General features: G+C 42.5%; 1 protein-coding gene across 3 annotated transcripts in view; it reads left to right on the forward strand.

The window, feature by feature from the left end:
• LOC135913305 (gastrula zinc finger protein XlCGF48.2-like) overlaps positions 1-22167 on the forward strand; it is a 104506-nt gene that overhangs the window by 55449 nt on the left and 26890 nt on the right. For all 3 annotated transcript variants that reach the window (XM_065445896.1, XM_070541257.1, XM_065445895.1), the window contains exons 3-4: positions 3724-3825; positions 4788-4979. In XM_065445896.1, coding sequence (XP_065301968.1) covers positions 3724-3825; positions 4788-4979 — 294 coding nt within the window. The remainder of the gene's footprint in view (positions 1-3723; positions 3826-4787; positions 4980-22167) is intronic.

Raw genomic sequence — 22167 nt, forward strand, 5'->3', positions numbered from 1 at the left:
ACCTTATTTGAGAATGTGCTCCACCATTTTTCATGAGTGCTGACGTTCGACATCTTGACCATGTATATTGCAGTCATTGGGCATATAGCGCTCATGTGGGTGCTCTCATTGTTTTCGCTAGTTTCTTTTGTTTTAGAAATCTTGACTTGTATGTGACTTAAAATAACTTAAATAAATTATTCGTGGAGATAAGTGTAAGTTCACCACACGTCTGACCTTCCCTGTGTTCTCTTCCCAACTTACTGCTCATTTGTTTAGTATAATACAGAATTAACTTGTTTAGAGCTACACCTTGTCCACCCAAATCCTCATTTTGTTACAGTGTTTATTTAACAAATAAACAGTCAATACCTGTCTTTTGTAAGAGTGATCACAAAGCATAAAAGGTTATTCACAAGCCTCATTTCATATTGTATACCTAATTGGAAGAGAGCTTAGTAGCTAATGCAGCATGTGCATTTTTATGTTGGAGGCTAATAATTGTTGTTTTGTGGTTCACATTCTTGCTAGTATTATCTGTCAAACTATAACAGAACAAGTTTTGTTTAAAAATATAGCAATGTAAACATTAAGACGATGACAGCTTTTCTAGAGGCAGAAGCTGGCATCAACCTGCATGTAAGCATAAAGCTAAGAAGGAAACCTTACTTGTTTCTCAAAAAGAAATTTCTGCAAATGAAAAACATACCCTGTGATAGAACACAGTTCCACCACTTGACCCATATATATCAACAAGCTAATTAGGAGTGCTGGGTGCCTAACATGAAATGACTAATTGATCAAAAAATTGTATGGGAAGAAGTATCAATTGGACAGTTCTGCAGTCTATTCAGAATAGCACATTTTGGTTTATTTCATGGCTTCCTATTGCACCCACTTGGTTGTCATTTCTACTTTCAGGATGCTGTCTCCACCTTTTCAATTCCTCTAGAAACCATTTGGCTAATAAAAGCAAAATTTATGCATTTTCTTAGACTCAACTTCAAAGTTATTGTCAAATAAGCTTTAAGTTCACTTCCATTCATTGAACCATAGTGGGACTGTAGAACTTGAAATTAGTTGGGAGTTCAAATGAAAGTTTATTAATTATGGACCTATCTTGTGACTTGTCGGTAAGTTAAACACTATGAATTGTATTATCTGACATCAAGTTAATGAAAGTTGACTATTTACTTTTTCTTAATTGAAGTGTCAAATTAAGTGCCTTATTTTGGCTTTTGCTTGAGTTGTGCATTTTTTTACTGCAGGTGGTTACGCTTTGTTGCTGAGCAAGAAGTTGCAGTGCTGAATCCTGGCCAGTGTAGCTGTATTGGGATGGGAGTGAAATACTAAAGCACTTATGTACTTTGACATCATGCGTTATGCTCTCAAGGAGGCTAGAGTTTTTGAGCTTGACATCCAAGCCTGCTGTTCGCTATGCAACTTAAGGATGTCAAACGTCATCAGTAATATAGTATACTGGTGTAGAAAAGCTTGCACTATCAAGGTGATAAGCTGGCCTCTAAAGCGTAGAAGAAAACCTGAAGCATTGAAATTCCTCTTGTTTTGGTGTTGATCAGTTGTTTATGTCATTTTACCGGATGCTTACTTAACAGTATTGATGAAATTTAAGACAAGAAGTTTTTGTTCGTTGGGTTTTCCAGCTTCCACATCGTGCTGAGGATGTTTTTTGCAGTCGGTCTTGTTCTATATGTGCTTTTCTGTTATTTGGTTACACCATATGTGACTGTTTTAGTGCAGCTACTTGTGCAGACTTGCTGAAGCTTGCCAAGTGCATCAACTCCTTGCGTGTGTCATGTGCAGGCGCTAAGTGTGTTTACTTTTTTTTCATTATATGGGTGCCATTTTAAAAGAAACTTCTGCATTGTTCCGCATGTATACGGGTCACCTAAACTTGACGGTCGTCATCATTTTTTATAAATATATAGTATAAAGCAGCGTTCGCATAACAGGCACAGAAACTAGTGTCAACTCCTTTATTTAATAAGAGGAAATTGTGAATCTCCTTACTTCTAATTCGCTACATAAATTCTAAATTGACTTTTACTTGGAGTTCTCGCATCTTTTTGTCCACATGTGTGGATGTTCATTGGCTCAAGTTTTCATTGTTTAAGAAAGTTGGAGTTCTGATTAACATGCCACAAATTTCCGTAAAATATTTCTAGTGCAAGTGAATAAGGCAATTTCAGTATTACAAGTATTCTTGTAGTTGCAGTGAATTTTGAATGGTTGAGTGGTGTTATAAATATTTTAGTACATACATTCTAAATATGTACAGTCAACCGCAAAAGTATGCAGACAATGCGATCCCTGAAAATGTTCAATTTCCGAGCAGCCTGTAACAGTAATCTGTAAAACCGAACATCACATTGTTGTTCACATATACTAGTAGAGGCTGTAAATGCGAATACTACGCTACATTGTGAGGATACTCTGTGAGGCTGCGCAGATGTTCAGCTTTTTCTCGGATCATGTTCCGTCAAATTTTGTGGTTGACTACACGTGTGTGCTTTACGGAAATACAGATGTAAAGCATTGATGTTTCAGAATCAGCAAGTCATCAGTTCTCAGTTCTCAGTCATCAGTTGCACATCAACGCAATCACAGCCACATACGACCTAGGAAGTGCAGTTTTGCCAGTTGCTTTCCTATGTTCGGGTTACCTGTGTGCATCTGTTCTCTTCTCATTTGTGAAAATAATAAAATTAGTTATATTGAGTTTCATATGGACAATTCAGGTGCAGAAATAGGGATGCGAAATTCTGGAAATTCTGAGAGCGAATTTTCTTTTTAGTTCACAAAGTTTTGAATAAAATTGAAACTCCAATGAAAATAGATTATATTTGTTATTCCAGCAATAAAAAGCAATTACCCTAAATATGTGCAATAATTATGTAGAGGACGCGATGACAATGGAATAAACACCTTGTTCTCGTCTGTAAAAGGTTGCTAATCTGATAACAAAAAAAAGTTGCGCAATGTCCGAGTCACTCTCGCTGGACACTATTACATTAGAATTGATCGCGGCTGCTTCACTTTCAAATTTGTATGTGGACGAGTTTTCAAACGTTTATTGTGAGCCTGTTGCAAAGCTTGTTATGAGGATTTTCAAACAAAAAACAGTTTCGTTCACAACTGGCAAATGTCGAAGGTATCTGCAGCGCCCTAGAAGCTATTTAGGTGTCTGCGACTGATTAGTACAAAGTTCTTGCCACCGGCTTGACACTTCCACATGCTTCGCGGGGTCCCAGACACCAATCCTGGACCAAATTTTCTTGCGTTTGAAAGCTGCGTAACATTTTGAAATGCAATTGAAGCATACATATATGCAGACACTTGAAGACTGTGCTGGCATTTTTGTTTTCGTTGCTTCTAGAATTGTATGCTGCACAGCAGAGAAAAACAAATCTAACAGTACATGGAAATTCTTGTTGCTTTCACTTTCTGCATGCTCAAAAAAAAACGAAAAAATATATTTTTTTCCCCAATGTTCCCGTATTCTTTTTTTCCTGGCCCTTGCATCTTTATGTGAAAAATTCTGGATTTTATTAGCCCTCATTCAGCATTATCTTAATGCTAGAGCACTATCGCATTTCAATGCCTGTGGCTTTTAGTAATTTTAAATTTACAGTTAAACAATCCTTCACGTAAAAAGCTTTGGTATTGTGCTTCTAAGCAAGATTTTCAAAGTGACATTTATGGTTCGTTGTATGGTTAACGCAGTGAAAGTGAAAGCTGAGCCCATTGTCAGCAAGAATGATGAATGCAGCGAATATGTGGAGAATGGCTGCATGGAAGTTGAGCCTTCTGACTGCTCCAGGCATGGTGTGTCACAATTTCTATATAAAAGAATGCCCCATAAGCCCCATGTCTCATAATCCCATGAGAAATTTTAAAATCCTATAAACATATGGGCTTTATAACAAAGTTCTCTCTCTTGTGTACATGTTTCCTTTGTTCACATCTTCAAATCTGTACACTTTAGATGTTACGGATGAGCGCAACTTGTCTATGTAGCTTGAATTCGTTTTCATTTTTGACCATCGAGAGTTCTATTAGACAAAATGAAATGTGAATTGAGTAAATTTTAGGCAGTAGTGTGTTACCCTTTTAGCAATAGGTTTGCTTAACTATCTCCAACTGAAAGTTCATAACAGCATATCAAAATTAATTCAAATTGCAAAAAAATGTATTCAAAGGAACTAAGAGCGGGAAAGGAAAATAGCTGTTACATTGCAAGTTTTGTTAAATTGAGGTGTGTTATATAAAGGTTTGACTGTAGCGTAATTTGTCTAATAGATCTACAGAATTAAAACGACTGTTACCTTAAATGGATGTTTTTCTACAGAAACGTTCTTTGCCAAATTGCCCTTGCATGGGGGACATCAGTGTCAAAAGATTTATTTTGAGTGGATTGCAATGTGCATGTTATCCTTTACTACAGTCAAAAGCCCACTTTGTGAACAATATTTCACAGAACTCTCAGTGCACCAATTGCATTTTTAATTTTAATATACCCTTGGACTAAAATACTTAAATGAGTGGGTATGAAAGCTTACAATTGCAATACTTCTCGATGTCTTTAAATAAAACTAGGTATGCGCAATGAGCAAGGCACTTACTATACACCTGCATATTTTCAGAAATTTGTGTTTAGAAGTACTCAATAAAATTACAAAAACATTGCACGTCATGTATATGCCTGCCATCCTCCTTAATCACACCACGTCACCAGACGGCCCAATGAGCTACTGTTGTTAATCCCTTGCCCTGCGTTTCTTGACCAGCCAAGGAAGAGAGTGAACACAATGCAAGCACGGAGCAGGCCACGCCCATCAAACCTAGCAGGGTGTCTCCCCCTGCAAGGTGTGGCGCCAAATGTGGCAGAAAGTTCGCGAGGTTCAGCTGCAATCTGTGTCCTTTTGTCACAAGACGGAAAGCAGCCATGGGAGCTCACATTTACTACATGCACAAGCGAGGTGAGCAGTTCTTTTGGAATCGCACTCCTTTGCTGTTTAAGGGTAGATGCTCTTCAGAAAGCTAGCCGGATGGAATTTAAAGAGAAGTGTAGTTTAATTTTCTATTTTCACTTATGTCTTTACTTTCTCAATATCTTGTTTGGGTAGTTTCTTGTTTTTTTTGCTCCGTGAGAGTGGGAAAAATAAGATTTCTTGTGCAAGGTTTGAGCTTCATATGAGACATAGGACAGTGTGATAGAATAGCCTATATTACTCCTTGAGGACTGTTGGAGGGGAGTCCTGCGTACTTTTATATGGCCTAGAAAAATCTCTCGCTTTGAATCCGAGCTTATTTTTTCAGCGCACACCTTTGTTTCAACATGAAAAAAAATTTTACTGAGACAACGTGGAAAATGCGACTTTTGCAATTGCACAAAAATAAGTGATATTTTCAATGATTTCATACTTTTTGTACCTACTTACACAACTTTGTTAATGATCACAAACAAAGAAATAGGTTTTGAGCCAGATGTTATAAAATGGGCCATTTCTGGCATTGTTTCTTATGTCTTGTTATCGTGACTTTCTTTCTGGGTTTCTTTTTTTTTTGTGTGTGGGTTAGTCTCTCTTCGATACCAGTGTTCTTATTTTAATGGCAAATTTTGAAATACTGCAGCACAAAAAATTGGGGTTTTGTGCTTGAATTGAAAAATCGTATTTGATTTCATAAACATTTTCCAAGGATCTTTTATTACCATCAGCCATTAGTTACATGCAACAAGATGTTGTATTATATTGTCAGGAGTCAAAAGAAAACAGTGAATAATTTGTATAGGCTGCTTTGTACAGCACAGTGCTGCCTGTCTTCTAGAATGTTGCATCGCACAAGTATGAAGGTCGTTGTATGAGACTAGACATGTGCAATATTGCGTCATATAATAGAGGCTTTTGATGCATGGTCTCTATAGGGCTTTCATGGGGCTGCACTAATCGGTTGTAAAACCTCGCATCTTGCAAAAGCGGACTTGTAAACACGGTTCCGCTATGCATGCATGCATTGCTCACACCCTGTTTCAAACATGTCACAGTGTTTGCCCAACCACGTGCAGCCATGTGTATTGCATGAAAAGTTCTAGAAGTATTTCCCTTTTATGGGCAAGCTCTTGCTACTGGTAACAAACGAAAAATGCAATTTTTTTCTGATGATTTTAGTTTAGAATATAGAGTTCTTGGCTAAATATCCTCGGCCAATGCTGGATTATAGGCACCAAATGTAATCTGTAGCATTAGAGCAGGAACATAGGACGAGATAGAAGTTTGGTAAGACTCCCTTTCTTTTGAAAGCACAGTCAGAGAAAAGACCAATGCAAGATCCGTAGCTGCAGGTATCACACAGTTGAGGTAGATCTTCTGTTTCACACGTCGAGAGCTGCTTGTGCAAGTTCCACACCAAGTCACAGGTGACTTGGGGTGAAGTGTGCTTTTAGTGTTCTTTAGTTTAGCAATAAGCCTACTGATAAAAAAGTTCTGGCAAAATATCTTCTCTATATATTGCATATCCTTATTGACGGTCTATTTTACACATATTGATAGAAAATAAACCTTTTCTTCAGGTATTTATGTATCTCGTACTCAAATGTTGATTGAGAATGTTTTGAACGTACCGTATTTATTTGAATCTAAGGTGGCCTTTATTCTAAGTTGACCCCCGAGATTTTGGAAGGTCAGAAAATAAAGGAGATAAGCAGTAAAGAGCCACAAAATGCAAATGGCATTTGTTACCAGTATCGGGCGCCACACAGGGAATTGTTCCAGCTCAGTTGCCATCATCACTGGGCTCATTATTTTTCATTGTCATTCTGGGCCGCTATTTTGTAGCGATGCCTTATGCCTTTTTCTATGCTATTCTTATCATCCACCACACACGGCCGCCTGATCCTGTTGATAATGCGGGCAGACCGTCACTCTGACCACTGGCCAAGCGCGAAAAGCCTGAAAAAGCATAGAATCGAAAAAGGCATCGCTACAAAATACCGGCCCTGAGCTCTTTGTCGCTGTACAAAGCACACTCTTCAATGGCATCAAGTGCATTTAAAATGCAGCACTTTTGAAATGCACGTCTAGGAGTCAGGGATGTACCAGGCTGTAACAATAAAGCTTACCATTAGCCCAACGGATGCAAGCTTCATACAGCCTTTTGGGGTTAGCTGGTGCATTTCTTCTGTCAACCGGTATTTGTAAAACTTCTGCAGCCCATTCATAATTTCTTGAGGGCTATGGATGAGCTTTCCTCGTCTATGAAATACGGGTAAACATTGCTTGGACAAGCTCAGCTTGTCCAAAGCTCAACCAGTCCCTTCACCAGATCTAGCCATTTTGAGCTGATATGCGCCGTGCATACAATGCGCGCTAATGATCTTGTCCGCAAAGTTTTAAATCGCTACTCACCGTGGAAAAAGCTGAAATTTCAAACTGTATACACAGGTTAGCCCTTCTCCTCAGGGCTGACGTATATGGTCAAGCACGTCTATATACATGTATATGCTGTGACATCTCTCATCTCTCAGCGAGCCAAACACAACAGCTCGTGTGCAGTAACATCAGCGGAAGTGTGCAGGTAGATAATTGGTGGACATTTAGAGTTACAGAATGGGTGCCAAGAGAATGGAAGCACAGTTGAGGACGAGAAAATTAGGTGGGGCGATAGAATTGGGAAATTTGCAGGGGCAAGTTGGAATAAGCTAGCACAAGACAGGACTAATTGGATATTGTTGAGAGGCCTTTGTCCCGCATTGGACATAAAAATAGCCCGATGAAGAAGATTCAAGAAGGTATACTTTTGTAAGCAAACCTTCTCCAGAATGAAAAAGCAGTTTTATTTATCACATTACTTGGTCAATTCTGAATATTTAATTTACCTATTTAATCTATTTCAGCTATTGTACCTCTGTGTATGACGAAAGGCTGAAAAGTCACAAGCTTAAGTTTCTTCGAAATCATTGAGCAGCTTTTGACATTGTTCTGTTTATTGCACTGTACTGTTATACAATGGACAAAAAACGACACACAGGACACACAGGTGTTTCAACTGTTTATTATTTGCTAGTGCATGTCAAATATATACCACGATAGGGTGACTGAAAGTGAATTTAAAAAACTTGAAATAAAAGACGAAAATGTAAACAATCTACGCACATCTGATTTTAACAATGACAAGTATGACTTGATCTAATATTTGCCTATGAATTTAAAAGCTGTTTCTCCCAGTGCCACAGAAAGGGTGCTATTGTGGCTTCACGAGTCATTTTGTATCACGATAGGGACACCTGGCAACATGTTCTGGCAACGTTTCTGCAGCAGCAACTTTCGATGCTTTTTTTGGGTGACCCCTTCCATGTTCACAACTCAGAAGTAGTTCTTGACTTCATCGATAGAGCACAACCAGTCAAGTACCTTTCCATAGATGCAAAACAACTTTCTTGCAGTGTTCCACAAGAAGCAGCCTTGCAAGCTGTTGAAGAATCCATCAATTCCTACGGGGCAGTGAAGTTCTAGAATTATAGTGTATTGAGTGTTCATTCCTTTTCGAATCTATTAAGCTTATGCCTTGAATCACTGTTCTCTATGTTGCAGGAATTGGTGTTTTTACAGAAAGCCGGGATCTGTATAGGGTCATGTTTAGCTCCAGTCATCATCATCAGCCTGGTTACGCCCACTGCAGGGCAAAGGCCTCTCCCATATTTCTCCAACAACCCCGGTCATGTACTAATTGTGGCCATGCCGTCCCTGCAAACTTCTTTATCTCATCCGCCCACCTAACTTTCTGCCGCCCTCTGCTACGCTTCCCTTCTCTTGGAATCCATTCTGTAACTCTTAATGACCATCGGTTATCTTCCCTCCTCATTACGTGTCCTGCCCATGCCCATTTCCTTTTCTTGATTTCAACTAAGATATCATTAACTCGCGTTTGTTCCCTCACCCAATCTGCTCTTTTCTTATCCCTTAACGTTACACCTATCATTCTTCTTTCCATAGCTCGTTGCGTCGTCCTTAATTTAAGTAGAACCCTTTTCGTAAGCCTCCAGGTTTCTGCCCCGTAGGTGAGTACTGGTAAGACACAGCTGTTATACACTTTTCTCTTGAGGGATAATGGCAACCTGCTGTTCATGGTCTGAGAATGCTTGCCAAACGCACCCCAGCCCATTCTTATTCTTCTGATTATTTCCGTCTCATGATCCGGATCCGCAGTCATTACCTGACCTAAGTAGATGTATTCCCTTACGACTTCCAGTGCCTCGCTGCCTATTGTAAATTGCTGTTTTCTTCCGAGACTGTTAAACATTACTTTAGTTTTCTGCAGATTAATTTTTAGACCCACTCTTCTGCTTTGCCTCTCCAGGTCAGTGAGCATGCATTGCAGTTGGTCTCCTGAGTTACTAAGCAAGGCAATATCATCAGCGAATCGGAAGTTACTAAGGTATTCTCCATTAACTTTTCTCCCCATTCCTTCCCAATCCAGGTCTCTGAATACCTCCTGTAAACACGCTGTGAATAGCATTGGAGAGATCGTATCTCCCTGCCTGACGCCTTTCTGTATTGGGATTTTGTTGCTTTCTTTATGGAGGACTATGGTGGCTGTGGAGCCGCTATAGATATCTTTCAGTATTTTTACATACGGCTCATCTACACCCTGATTCCGTAATGCCTCCATGACTGCTGAGGTTTCGACAGAATCAAATGCTTTCTCGTAATCAATGAAAGCTATATATAAGGGTTGGTTATATTCCGCACATTTCTCTATCACCTGATTGATAGTGTGAATATGATCTATTGTTGAGTAGCCTTTACGGAATCCTGCCTGGTCTTTTGCTTGACAGAAGTCTAAGGTGTTCCTGATTCTATTTGCGATTACCTTAGTAAATAGTTTGTAGGTAACGGACAGTAAGCTGATTGGTCTATAATTTTTCAAGTCTTTGGCGTCCCTTTTCTTATGGATTATTAGGATTATGTTAGCGTTTTTCCAAGATTCCGGTAGGCTCGACGTTATGAGGCATTGCGTATACAGGGTGGCCAGTTTCTCTAGAACAATCTGCCCACCATCCTTCAACAAATCTGCTGTTACGTGATCCTCCCCAGCTGCCTTCCCTCCTTGCATATCTCCCAAGGCTTTCTTTACTTCTTCCGGCGTTACCTGTGGGATTTCGGATTCCTCTAGACTATTTTCTATTCCATTATCGTCGTGGGTGTCACTGGTACTGTATAAATCTCTATAGAACTCCTCAGCCACTTGAACTATCTCATCCATATTAGTAATGAAGTAGCTGAGTAATATTAGCAGCTCCAGTACTGTGCGACATATGTCAATTAGTGGGTTGCGAATATAAACATTTTGGAATACGAATTAAAAACAAATACGCTTCATATATCGAATTGAATACCGAACAATAATTGCACATGCATTTATTAGCAAGTTGGGTTAATTTGTTATGTTGGAACATTGCAGTTGCATTGTCAATGTTAAAAAACTAAGCTAGTTAGCCATTATACTCAAGTATTGTGTATTTGGCTCATGTCAACTTTGAAAATTCAGTAATTCCCACTAACTGTCCTCGCCAGCCTTTGCCTTAATACAGTCGATCCCGCATTTAACAGCCGCACTTAAGACGAACTTTCGCTTGAAACGAATGAGAACCGTGCGACCATCAAAATAGACATTATTTGAATAGCATAAAATCGCACGTATAAAGAACGTCTTTGAGCCCTGCCAATCAGTTACAGCGGACAGACAGCATAAACCTTCGCCGCGATGCGAAATAACGACGACCTTCGACCGCCTTGCACGCACGGTCTGTTTTCCCAAGCCTCCTCAGAGGCGAACTGTCCGTTTCATGCCCCTCTACCTTCTTCCTGCCGTCACACACTGCCCACGAGTGTCGGCGTTTGGCTTCCAAGATTGCCCTCCTGCCTGTCCTGGCAACTCCACTCCCCTCTCCTCACTCCTTGCGACTCCCTCGCTGTCTCGACGTGCGCATTACTGCGCCGGCTGAAGTTCAGAAGTTTTGTTTTCCGGCCATTGCTGTGGGAGAGGGGGGCAATGCAGGCCTCTCCACACTAGTCTTCATGCTTCCTCCCTTTCGCGCTTCGTTCTAGTCGGGCCCTAGTTGTAATTCAGGATGGCGGACGGGAATGCCATGCCTGCAGCAGTCATGAAACAAAAAGCGCTTAACATCGCACAACGAAGCGAGCAATTTTGAAGGAAGTGTCTCAAGGTTCTAAAAACTGCGAGTTAAAGAAGTACAACTTGTTTAAATCAACCATCTCGACGATTCTAAAGAACAAGGAAAAGATCGCCAGCTCTGCCGCCGACTCGATGAACAGAAAGTGCCTGCGGAAGGCCACATGTGCAGATGTAGAGGATGTGCTGCTTAAGTGGCTTGCTGACGCACAGTCGCGCAGTGTTCCAATAAGTAGACCAATGATGCTGGGCGAAGCCAAAAACATTGCTTTCCTGCTAGATTTTCCTGACTTCTGCCCAGGCAATGGCTGGCTACATCGATTGAAAGTGTGGCATGGGATTGTTTTTCAATCGATTGTCGACAAGGCAGCTTTGGTAAGCGTTGGTAACCGACCAAGACGTTGCCACTTGGCTTGTAAGAAACCATCATCATCATTTATTGTCCCTTAGAGAAGTGGTTCTTGAGGGGAAGGAGAAAAGGCTAGCACTATTTTCTGCAACCCATGCGGGAGCACGGCTCAGCGCCAGCAGGGTGGAGGGGATGGGGTTAAAAGAGAGAGCGGGTAGGAGGGAGAAAGGTAGAGGGTCGTAGAGATGGAAGCGAAGTAGTGGCCGATCAGGAAGCCCGAGGTGGTGGGATGGCCGTTCGTCCATCCGTCTTTGTAGAAATGTCCTATAGTCTCGCCGAGAGCCCCGACGAGTCGAGGTACTCGACGACACTTAGGAAGGCTGGTAGCTGATTACGACAGGGGAAGAGGATATCTTCCTGTCGTGAACGTGGGGGCCCCAGGTGGTGGAACTCTTGCAGAAGTCGACCGCAGTGCTGCAGGTGAGCAGGGCAGGCCAACAGGAGGTGTTCCAGAGTTTCTGGTTCACCACAGGAGGCACAGGCTTGTCCCTTGAGGAACCTTTTCAGGGTAGTACATAAGGGGAAGAGGGGGCAATAGCATCAATAAACACTACGGTCATTATTATACCATGGTTAACTTATTTGTACAAGAATAAACAAAACTTAGTATACATGCTAGTAGATGATGGGCAAGAAAAATTAAAAACAAGACAAAGTAAAATACGAACCGGCAGTAGAAAGGGCAACACAACTGGCAGTATAACAGAGCAGTAAAAAAGGTAGACGTTGGAGTAACAGCATAGTAGTGGTAGGTTAAGGGTTTAAAAACATGACAATAGGTGCCTAAATTTACCTGGATCACTTTCATTTACTATGCTATTGGGTAGTGCATTCCACAGTACAATAGCACTAGGCAAGAAAAAGTTGTTGAAGGCATTAGAGGAACCATGAAGACGTTGTAGACTTAGGTTGTTAAAGAGACGTTTAGAAGAGCGGTTGGGTGGAAGTAGAAGAGTGTTCCTGAGATGTGGGAAATTATAATAGAGTTAGTGGAAAAGGGAAAGTTGCGAAATCTTCCTACGAAGTGTTAGACTAGGGATGCTGAGGGATGATTTAGTGCCGCTTACACTTGTATACCAGTCATAGTCTGAAGCGATGAAACGTGCTGCACGATTCTGCACTGCTTCGAGCGAGTTGTTAAGGTAAGTATGGTGAGGGTTCCAAATTTGTGAGGCATACTCAAGTTTAGTCCGAATGAACGTTAAATAGGCGAGCTTGCATACGGGAACAGGAGACAGAAAAATCAATCTTTTGAGTAGGCCAAGGGATTTAGAACAGTCGTTTATAAGTTGAGCTATGTGTGCAGACCACGTAAGCTGATTAGTGATAGTAACGCCTTGATCATGGTAAGATTCAACTTGAGTGAGGGCGATGGAATTAAGAGAGTACTGGTGGTTAATGATTTCCCGCTTGTGAGTTACACACATGTACATACTTGCACTTGGCAACGTTGAGGGACATGAGCCAAAGAGAGCAGCAATTTGCTATTTTGCTTAGGTCTTCCTGGAGTATTAGTTAGTCATTATGGAAGGGTATCTGCCGATACAGGATGCAGTCATCAGCGAATAACAGGATTGATGAAAGAATGCTGTTAGGGAGGTCATTTATAAAAATGAGAAACAAATGAGGCCCGAGCACAGAGCCCTGTGGTACACCTGACAGGACTGGACTACTTAACGACTTGAGGTTGTCGATGTCAGTGTGTTGTGAGCGGTTTGTGAGAAAATATTCAATCCAGGACAATACAAGTGGGTCAATATTAAGACAAGCAAGTTTCACGGTAAGACGTATATGGGCGACACGATCAAACGCCTTTGCAAAGTTAAGATAACATTGGTTTGAAAACGGGACCCAAGGTGGAGGTGAAGGTCTGTGGTGAACTCGAACAGTTGTGTTTCACATGAGTGGCCTCGTCTAAATTGATGTTGATTGGGAAAGAAAAAAGAGTTCTTGTCTAAATGAGATGCAATGCTGGAGTACAATATATGCTCTAGAATTTTACAAGGTATGCAGGTTAAGGAAATAGAGTGCTAACTACATGGACTGGAACGACTACCGGATTTGTGCATAGGTACAACACTGCTAATTTTCCAATCATTTGGAATAGTGGAAAAGGCAACAGATTGAGTGAAAATCAATTTCAAGGAGCGGCTAGATTGCGATTTGGTGCCCTTTAAAGCTTTAGCCATTATGCTATCTGGGCCTGGCGCACTGGAAAGTTGTAAGGTTATTGATTAAATTGGAGATTCCTTGAGTAGTTATAGTAACAGCCAGCATTTCTGAATAGTGAGTAGGTGGCAACATAAGAATATTAGTAGGAGGTTCATTAGTGAAAACTGAGCAAAAATAAGAGTTCATGACATTGGGACGCTGATTCACTGAAACAGGAGACCCATCCAAGTTGATCAACGCGATACTATGACATGAAGTATGTTTAAGTGATAATGAGTTCCAGAATTTGCGAGGGTTGCCACGCAGAATGCTCAACAGGTCCTGGTGGAAATATTTGCATTTAGATTGCATCAGCAAACTTGTCTATTCCCGCAATACCGTAAAGTATTTTCCCCATTTTTGCGGATTGTTGCTTCGTTTGAATCCGCGAAAAATTGTTTTTTTTTTTTTACTAGATAGTTTTTTAAGGTTGTTTGAATACCAGGGTCGGCCAGGATCCCTGCGAATACGTGCAAGAGGAACATGAGCATCAAGAAGAGACAGAAGTTTATGTTTATAGAGTAACCAGTTTTGCTCAACTGTTCCGGAGGAGACTGATTTGTGGAAGTTGACAAAGAACGATTCTAGCTGATTGTTAATTTCTGGAAAGTTTGCTTTATTGTAATCTTGGATGTATTTAATAGACGGCTGGTGGGTAGGAAGCTCTATAGCTATGTTAAAAAACGAAATGTTGTGATTGCTAACACCTTTAACATACTGTAAAGAATTAATTAGTTCATTATTGGTAGCAAGTACTAAATCAAGAATGTTAGTACTGCGAGCAGGTCTGGTAACTACTTGGCTAAGGTTGTACATAAGAACTGCTTCTAGGAAATCTTTGGATGCGCGGGTTGAAGCAATGCAGTTTTCCCAGTCAATATCCGGAAAATTGAACTCGCCGCACAGCACGAGATTAGCACGAGGAAAATGAAAGATTTGATTGGATATGATGGAATTAAGTTCGTTTGTAAGCGAAATGTCTCAATCAGGGTGACGGTAACAAAAAGCAGTATGGTAGTGCTTGTCGGCAGTACTATATTGAGGCAAAGGATCTCGTGGTGACCTTCAGTAGATAAGTGAGAAGAGACTAGCCATTGTTTAACAAATGCCAAGACCCCCTCCCCGACGATCGATCCTATCGTGCCTATAAATGGTATACAATTGGTTGTTCAGAATTTCATGGTCCTCAATATCAGAGTTTAGCCATGACTCTGTGATAACAATAATGTCAATGTCATCATCCATGATGATTGTTTCCAGTGTTTCTTTTTTTGGCATGAAGCTTCGAGCATTAGTTAGCGTAACTCTCATCGTATGAAACATGGGGCTCCTTGACGGCACATAACTGGGTAGGGTAGAGTAGGAAAATGGAAGATTTGCAATTAGAGTTGATGGCTACTTTGTTAGTTCTATGACTGAATCAGACTCGGCGTCATAGGCAAACTGTTTGCCTTCTATGATGGGTCTGTCAAAATGAATATTAAATTGGGAGCCCGTTTGTACGAGGGCTGTTTTTTTTTTTTTCAACCTCCGATCGCTCCGTGCAGACGCTACGCGGGCAGCAGAAGGCGGACATGCGCTGTAGGCGACTGCGCAGCTCTCGCACTGCACACTCCGCCGTTGTTGACATTCAGGCGTCAGTCGGCATTGTGCTACAGCCACGTAAACATGGCTGCCATTATTGTTGCTCCCGCCCAGTGTGAATTGCGAAGTGTTATTCGCTTTCTACAGGCTGAAGGCCATGGTGCTGCAGAAATCCATCGAAGAATGAGTCGAGTGTATGGGGACAACTTCATGAGTGATGGTGTTGTGCGTGAATGGTGCCGAAATTTTAAAGATGGACGTAATGATGTGCATGATGAAGGGGGCCAAGGACGCAAATCTGTCGTTTCAGATGACGTGGTTCAACGAGTTGACAGAATGGTTAAAGAAAACCGCAGATTCACCATTACTGCTTTATCTACGGAATTTCCAGAAGTTTCATGGTCTGTTTTGTACTCTATTGTTACTGAACGGTTACGCTACAAAAAACTTTGTGCACGTTGGCTCCCAAAAATGTTGACGGACGGCCACAAAACTCGACGAATGGTGTCAGCTTTGGAGTTCCTTGAGCATTATCAGGATGAAGGAGACAACCTTTTGAAATCAATCGTGACTGGGGATGAAACCTGGATTCAATACGACACACCGGAAACAAAACGACAATCACAACAATGGATGCATTCAAATTCACCAAACAAACCAAAGAAATTCAAAAATACCTTCAACAACAGAAAGACCATGGCTACTGTGTTTTGGGATCAACAAGGTGTGTTGCTTGTGGAGTTTATGGAGCCCGGAACCACAATCACTGCAGCTGTTTATTGTGAAACATTACGTTTGCGTAGAGCCTTTCAGAACAAACAAAGAGGAAAGCCGACCGCTGGAGTTGTTCTGATCCATGACAATGCCCATCCGCACACTGCTGGAGCAACTCAACGGCTTCTCGAACATTTTGGATGGGACATTATCGATCATCCGCCATACAGTCCAGACTTAGCACCCTGTGACTTTCATCTTTTTCCTGGACTGAAGACGTGGCTTGGTGGGAAGCGCTTTCAAACCAATGGTGACCTTCAAACCAACGTCAAGGACTACTTGAATTCATTGGCGGCAACTTTTTTTGAAGAGGGTATTGCAAAGCTTGTCCACAGATATGACAAATGCCTCATCTCTTCGGTGATTATGTCGAAAAGTAAGCGTAACTGTACTAATCTTTTGGTAATAAAATTATTGTTTTAGATGAACTTGTCTTTTATTTATAGCCTATCTGAGGTTGAAAAAAAAAAGGGCCCTCGTATACCAAACGAATATAACTTTTTCCAGGTTGCGCTCACATGCGTAGAGAAATCCTCATGAACTGCGAAAGAGGTGCCTTTAAGTTTGGAAGCTGCTTGAAGAATGGCGGTTTTATCTTTAAAATGTGTGAATTTGACAATGATGGGATGATTTCTGTTTTTCTGGAAGCGACTTAGTCTGTGTTCACACTCTAAATCAGCCATTGCAATGGAAATGTTAAGCTTCTCTGATAAGAATGAGGTTACGCGCATTTCTGATTGTGCCCAGCTTTCGTTGTTAGCATCGAGAATTCCCAAGAACAGCAGGTTGGAATGCGTTTGTAGGTTTTCCGCATCATCACATTTTGCGCCAGCGCTTTTAATTGGCAACCCAGATTAGCGGCGGAGTCACTTGTGCCATAAGAAGGCTGTGAGTGCTGTGATTGATTTTCATCAAGTCTTTTTTCTAAGATATGAACTCAAGCAGAAAGTGTGCTAATCGTAACTTCAATGTTAGTTTGCGAAGTACGGATTAGTGCGAGTTCATTTAGCACGGTGCTTTGGAAAGATTCTAAACAAGATAGTGCTTTGGAAATAGATTCAAGTGAAGAAACAGTGCCTGTAACAGGGCCGGGGTTCAATTCTACATCGCCAGCCAGTATAAGCAGAAGAGGTACAACGTGAAAAGTAATGTAACAGGAGCACAACAACTTGCATAATTGATTGTGACAACTGTCAATGATCTCATGGGGCCACGACACCACAATTAGAAAACGGTCATTAAAACGGAAGCAGCTTGTGTTTGCAAGGTAACTAATCTGCAGAAAGAATGGCAGTTGCATGACCATGTTCCATATGGTGGCGTGCCCTGACTGGCTGAGAAACAGTTCTGGGCTAAGTAGCAGCTGGGACGGGCGGCCGTACTGATAGTGCAGCCAGGTTGCCAGACGGGAAGTGCGTTCATGGCCAGGAACGGAGGCAAAGTGATGAGTCGATGATCCAGTTCGGTTTGGACGGGCAGGTATTCTGATTGAGATGGCAGGTGGCAATGAAACATACAGGCTACCTCGCTACGCACGAAGCAGTTGGGTGAAGCGGCGATAGCCCACTGAAGGGCGGCCTGCAGAAAGAACGGCACTTGCATGACCATGTTCCATACGGTGGCATGCCCCAACTGGCCTAGAAACAGTTCCGGGCTAAGTAGCGGCTGGGGTATAGTGGCTCGGGCAGGGCGGCCACACTGTTAGTGCAGCCAGGATGCCAGATGGGAAGTGCGTTCATGGCCATGAATGGAGGCAAAGTGATGAGTCGATGATCCGCTTCAGGTTGGATGGGCAGGGACAGCATTCCAATTAAAAAAGCAGGTGGCAATGAAGCATCCAGGCTACCTCGCTACACACGAAGCAGTTGGGTGAAGGGGCGATGGCCCACTGAAGGGCGCCTGCAGAAAGAATGGCAGTTGCGTGACCATGTTCCATATGGTGGAGTGCCATCAAGGCATTACTGCAAACTACACGGAGCAGGACGTGTATAACACAGACAAACCTGTGTTATCTTATCAGATGCCGCCGGACAAGACGCACGCCATGAAAGGCGACTCGTGCTGGCGGCAAACACACTGGTTGGGATGACTTTATTTCTGCTGATGAAGATACTGATATTGCGAAACCGTGAACAGACGAGGGCATCGCTTGTAAAGTGCGGGTGAAGAGCAACCAGAAGTAATCGGATTACGATGTAACTTTGGTGCCAGAACCCATGAAAGAAGCCCGTGAATACACGCAAAGTGCCTCGAGCGGGCAGTCGCGTGGCAATTTTGTGTATATTCGCGAGCTTGCTTCACGTTCGGAAAAGCACTTACTTGTTGCACGTATTGAGCAACGGAAAGCTGTATCAGGAGTTTTTCATGTTGCTCTACGACTTTCTCATTGACGCTTTTCATCTAATTAAAATGATTGAGAAGTTGATTATTTAATTAAGGCAGGTTATCTGATTAGACAGATTGCAAAATATAACCTGAGTATCTACAAGTGACGGCAAACAACATTGCCTTGGTTTTGTCATGCTACGAAACATCTGCATATTTTTTAAAGTTTGGCCCAAGTTAACTTAAACACCCTGTGTATGACTTTCCTTCTGGTCGAAGGGCTGATGTTAAGGCGTGTGTAAGCTTTAAATCTCCTTCAAAGCGTCAGATTATTTTTTGGTTGTGCAGTGAAGGAATGAAAGAAACATTCTTTGTCAGAGACAACGTAAGTTCAGAGCTGTCTTGCTCGAGGCGCACACCTGAACCATCCCAAGGCGAAAGCGCGTATAATTCGCACCATCCGGAAAATGAAGGCCTTGCCGCCTTGCAGGGACCACAGCGAGATTCTACTAAGTCCTCACATATGAGCAGAAATAAGAGGCACTCGAAGGAAGAAGCACCTAAGAGACGGCTTCTGTTGCTTGGCAACAGCCGGCTAGGTGAAGCATGCACAGAGCACAGCCCACCCATAAGGAACCTCCTGCGAGGAACTGCTTTGTCTGTAACATGGGACCAACGTCGCATCTACTGAAAAAGAGAAAAGAAAAAGCTTTGGCTGTTCTGTCGTAGCTTGTCAGAGCGCACTGGTGCTTTTAATGTGTTGGTTACCGGCGTTATATAGTTCGTAATTTGTCTCCTGTACATGTGGCACAATGAATGCAGCTGTATTAAGAGATAAGCTCGCTACCGGGAAGCTAAAGCTTGTCTCCAAGCAAGTAAAGAAAAGCCAGATTTGGAAACATTTCCTGTAAGTTGTCGACGTGCACACCTTATCACTAGTAGGGCATCACCAGAAAGCTGCAAAGCTTTCTTCGCATATGATGGTGGGAAGACGGGAACGTCGCACCTGAACCATAAGTGCAAGGCTGCAGATGACACCTCTGCCATTACTTGGTTCTTCACCGAGAAGCAACCCCAAGTTTCATCTACAATTAAGGGGAATCTGATGACTGCTTGCGTCAAGTGGCGCACAAAAGATATGCGGCCATTTGACGTTGTTTGCGATGACGGATTCCTAAAAGTTGTTGACGAACTGATCGCTATCAATGCCAAGTACGGGAGCATATCCGCGAAGACCGTGATTCTGCACCCTACGATGTTGTCTCACAGGGTGTCCGAAGTTGCAAACGAACCCCGAGAAGCGGGGATGCCTGATATCCAGTCAGCAATGAAGGAAGGTCGCTGCTCGATGACCCTTGACATGTGGACCAACGACTACAAGAAAGTAGCCTATATCACTGCAACGGCGCACGTGAGTGTGAAATGGGAACTGAGGAGCCTTGTTTTGTTCACAAGCTACTTTCCCCCCGAGAGAAAAGTGGGAGAGAACATCCGTAAGGAGGTTGTACAAAGGAGCGCGAAGTTGGGGATTGTTGAAGGCATGTTAAGCAATGTGGTGTTCGTGACAGACCAGGGTGCCAACGTAATTAGCGTGCTGCATCCGTATGCCAGAATGAACTGCTGTGCTCACGTCTTAAACAGCGTTCTTCGGAACGCATTTGATGACGGGTACCTCGCTCAGGAATGCCTGACCTTTTGGAACAACTGCAAAAAGTGAAGGCTGTCGTGACCTTTTTAAAACAGAGCAGACTGACGAGCCAGCTACCACATGGTGTGTGCCAGAAGATATGCACGCGGTGGAATTCGAAGCTTGCCATGATCAAATCCGTGCTAACTCAGTGCGATGCAATAGAGAACCTTCTGGATTCAAGGGGCAATCTACTCTTGGATGACCTCAATAAGGCCTTGTTGACAGAGGTCGTCAAATTCTTGGAGTCCTTGGAGGCCAGCGAAAAGCTTGAGCAGGACAAAGTTGTAACGCTGCCCCTTGTATTGATGTACTACACAAAACTGAAGAAGCACCTTACTGCTGCTTCGACAGACTCACGAGAAGTGTGCAAGCTCAAGCCGAGGACGCTAGAATTTCTTCAAATAAACATGGCCATAGGACAATTTCAGAAAATGGCAACGATCTTGTGGCCGCCCTTCCTCCATCTCCGCGTGCTTGATGATCAGGAGAGGAAAACTGTTCACGACAGAGTACGCAAATTGTTTATTGATGTACATCTGTGTTTTCCACAAGGAGAAACAAGCAGAGACCAGCTGGATAATGGAACCCCAGTGAAGCGTACATTCCTTGACGAATTTAAGGAGTGGCACGATGCAGCGAAAACTCAGCCAGCCAACAGAGAGCTTGACAGTTACCTTCGGGACAGTGACTCCTGTGAGGACATTGAGAAACTGCTTGAATGGCGGAAAGCCCAGTGTAGGAAATACCGAGGGCTTTCATTTCTTGCAAAAAAATACTTTGCGAGCGCCAGTAGCGAACGCAATTTTAGTGCAGCTGGGTACGTACTCCAAGAGAGGAAGACCTGCTTGAAGCCGGAGAGCCTGGACAGCCTGCTGTTTTTACACAAGAACATGTAAATTTTTGCCTTTTGCTGGCCTTTTCAGACTCCTATTCCTGTGGTATCGTTTTCGGGTGCAGTCTTTTTGTGTCACTGAGTTTTGTTTTAAGCATACCTTGTATCTTATTTCATTAAAAAAGAAGAAACCTTTTATCTGGAATAATATCAAGTGTGTTGCGGGAGAGGTTGATTATATAATTACATTGTACGTGGCGATTACGTGTCGACGTTAGAATATGAATGATTTATATTTCAACTTCCTTTGCTGCTTAAATATAAAAAATATAATATATGAAAAAGCTTTTTTATCTTGCTGCAACAAATTATTATTCAAGAGCCTCTTTTAAAAAATTGTGTAAATGTTTCCAACTCGAGTGTAGGAAAGAGCATCAAAGAAAATGTCCCGGGTTTGCTTCTATCCGATTTTCCATTTTAGTTGTACACTCCTAAATAAATTTTGTTGCTATGTTTTACTGTCGCTATACTTTTACTGTAATGACTTTCATGTACCACATGTACATGTACCACATTTCATTTATATTCCTTGGTATTACGTGCCAAAACCACAATATGATTACGAGGCACGCCATAGTGGGGACCGCATTAATTTCAACCATCTGGAGTTCTTTAACGTGCACCTAAATTTAGTACACGGGTAATCTTGCATTTCGCCCATATCGAAATGCGGCTGCCGTGGCCGCGGGAATCGCACCCGCGTCCTGGGGCTTAACAGCGCAACAGCTTAACCGCTGAGCTACCACCGCGGGTAAAGCAACATTTCGATGCATGTGCACACCAGATTTTCTGTCTGAACGCCCGCTACAAAGCGCAAGGCATCAATAATAATCATCAACAACAAATATCCTCTAGCAGGCCCGGGCCGGGCCGGGTCCTGGCTTGGAACCATGGGCCCGGGCTGAGCCCGGGCCAGGGCCAGGACCGGGTTGGGTATCACGGGCCTGGGCTAGGCTCAGGCTTCATAAAGCGGGCCCGAGCCGAAAAATTAGGCCCGTGCAGTGCTCTACCACTTACTACGAACTTCAGGGCATAACGTACAGACTCCACGTAATGCTCAGGCTCGGTATAAACAGGCTCGACTGTAAA

This window comes from Dermacentor albipictus, chromosome 6 (assembly GCF_038994185.2).
Source record: "Dermacentor albipictus isolate Rhodes 1998 colony chromosome 6, USDA_Dalb.pri_finalv2, whole genome shotgun sequence".
Classification (NCBI taxonomy): Eukaryota; Metazoa; Arthropoda; class Arachnida; order Ixodida; family Ixodidae; genus Dermacentor; species Dermacentor albipictus.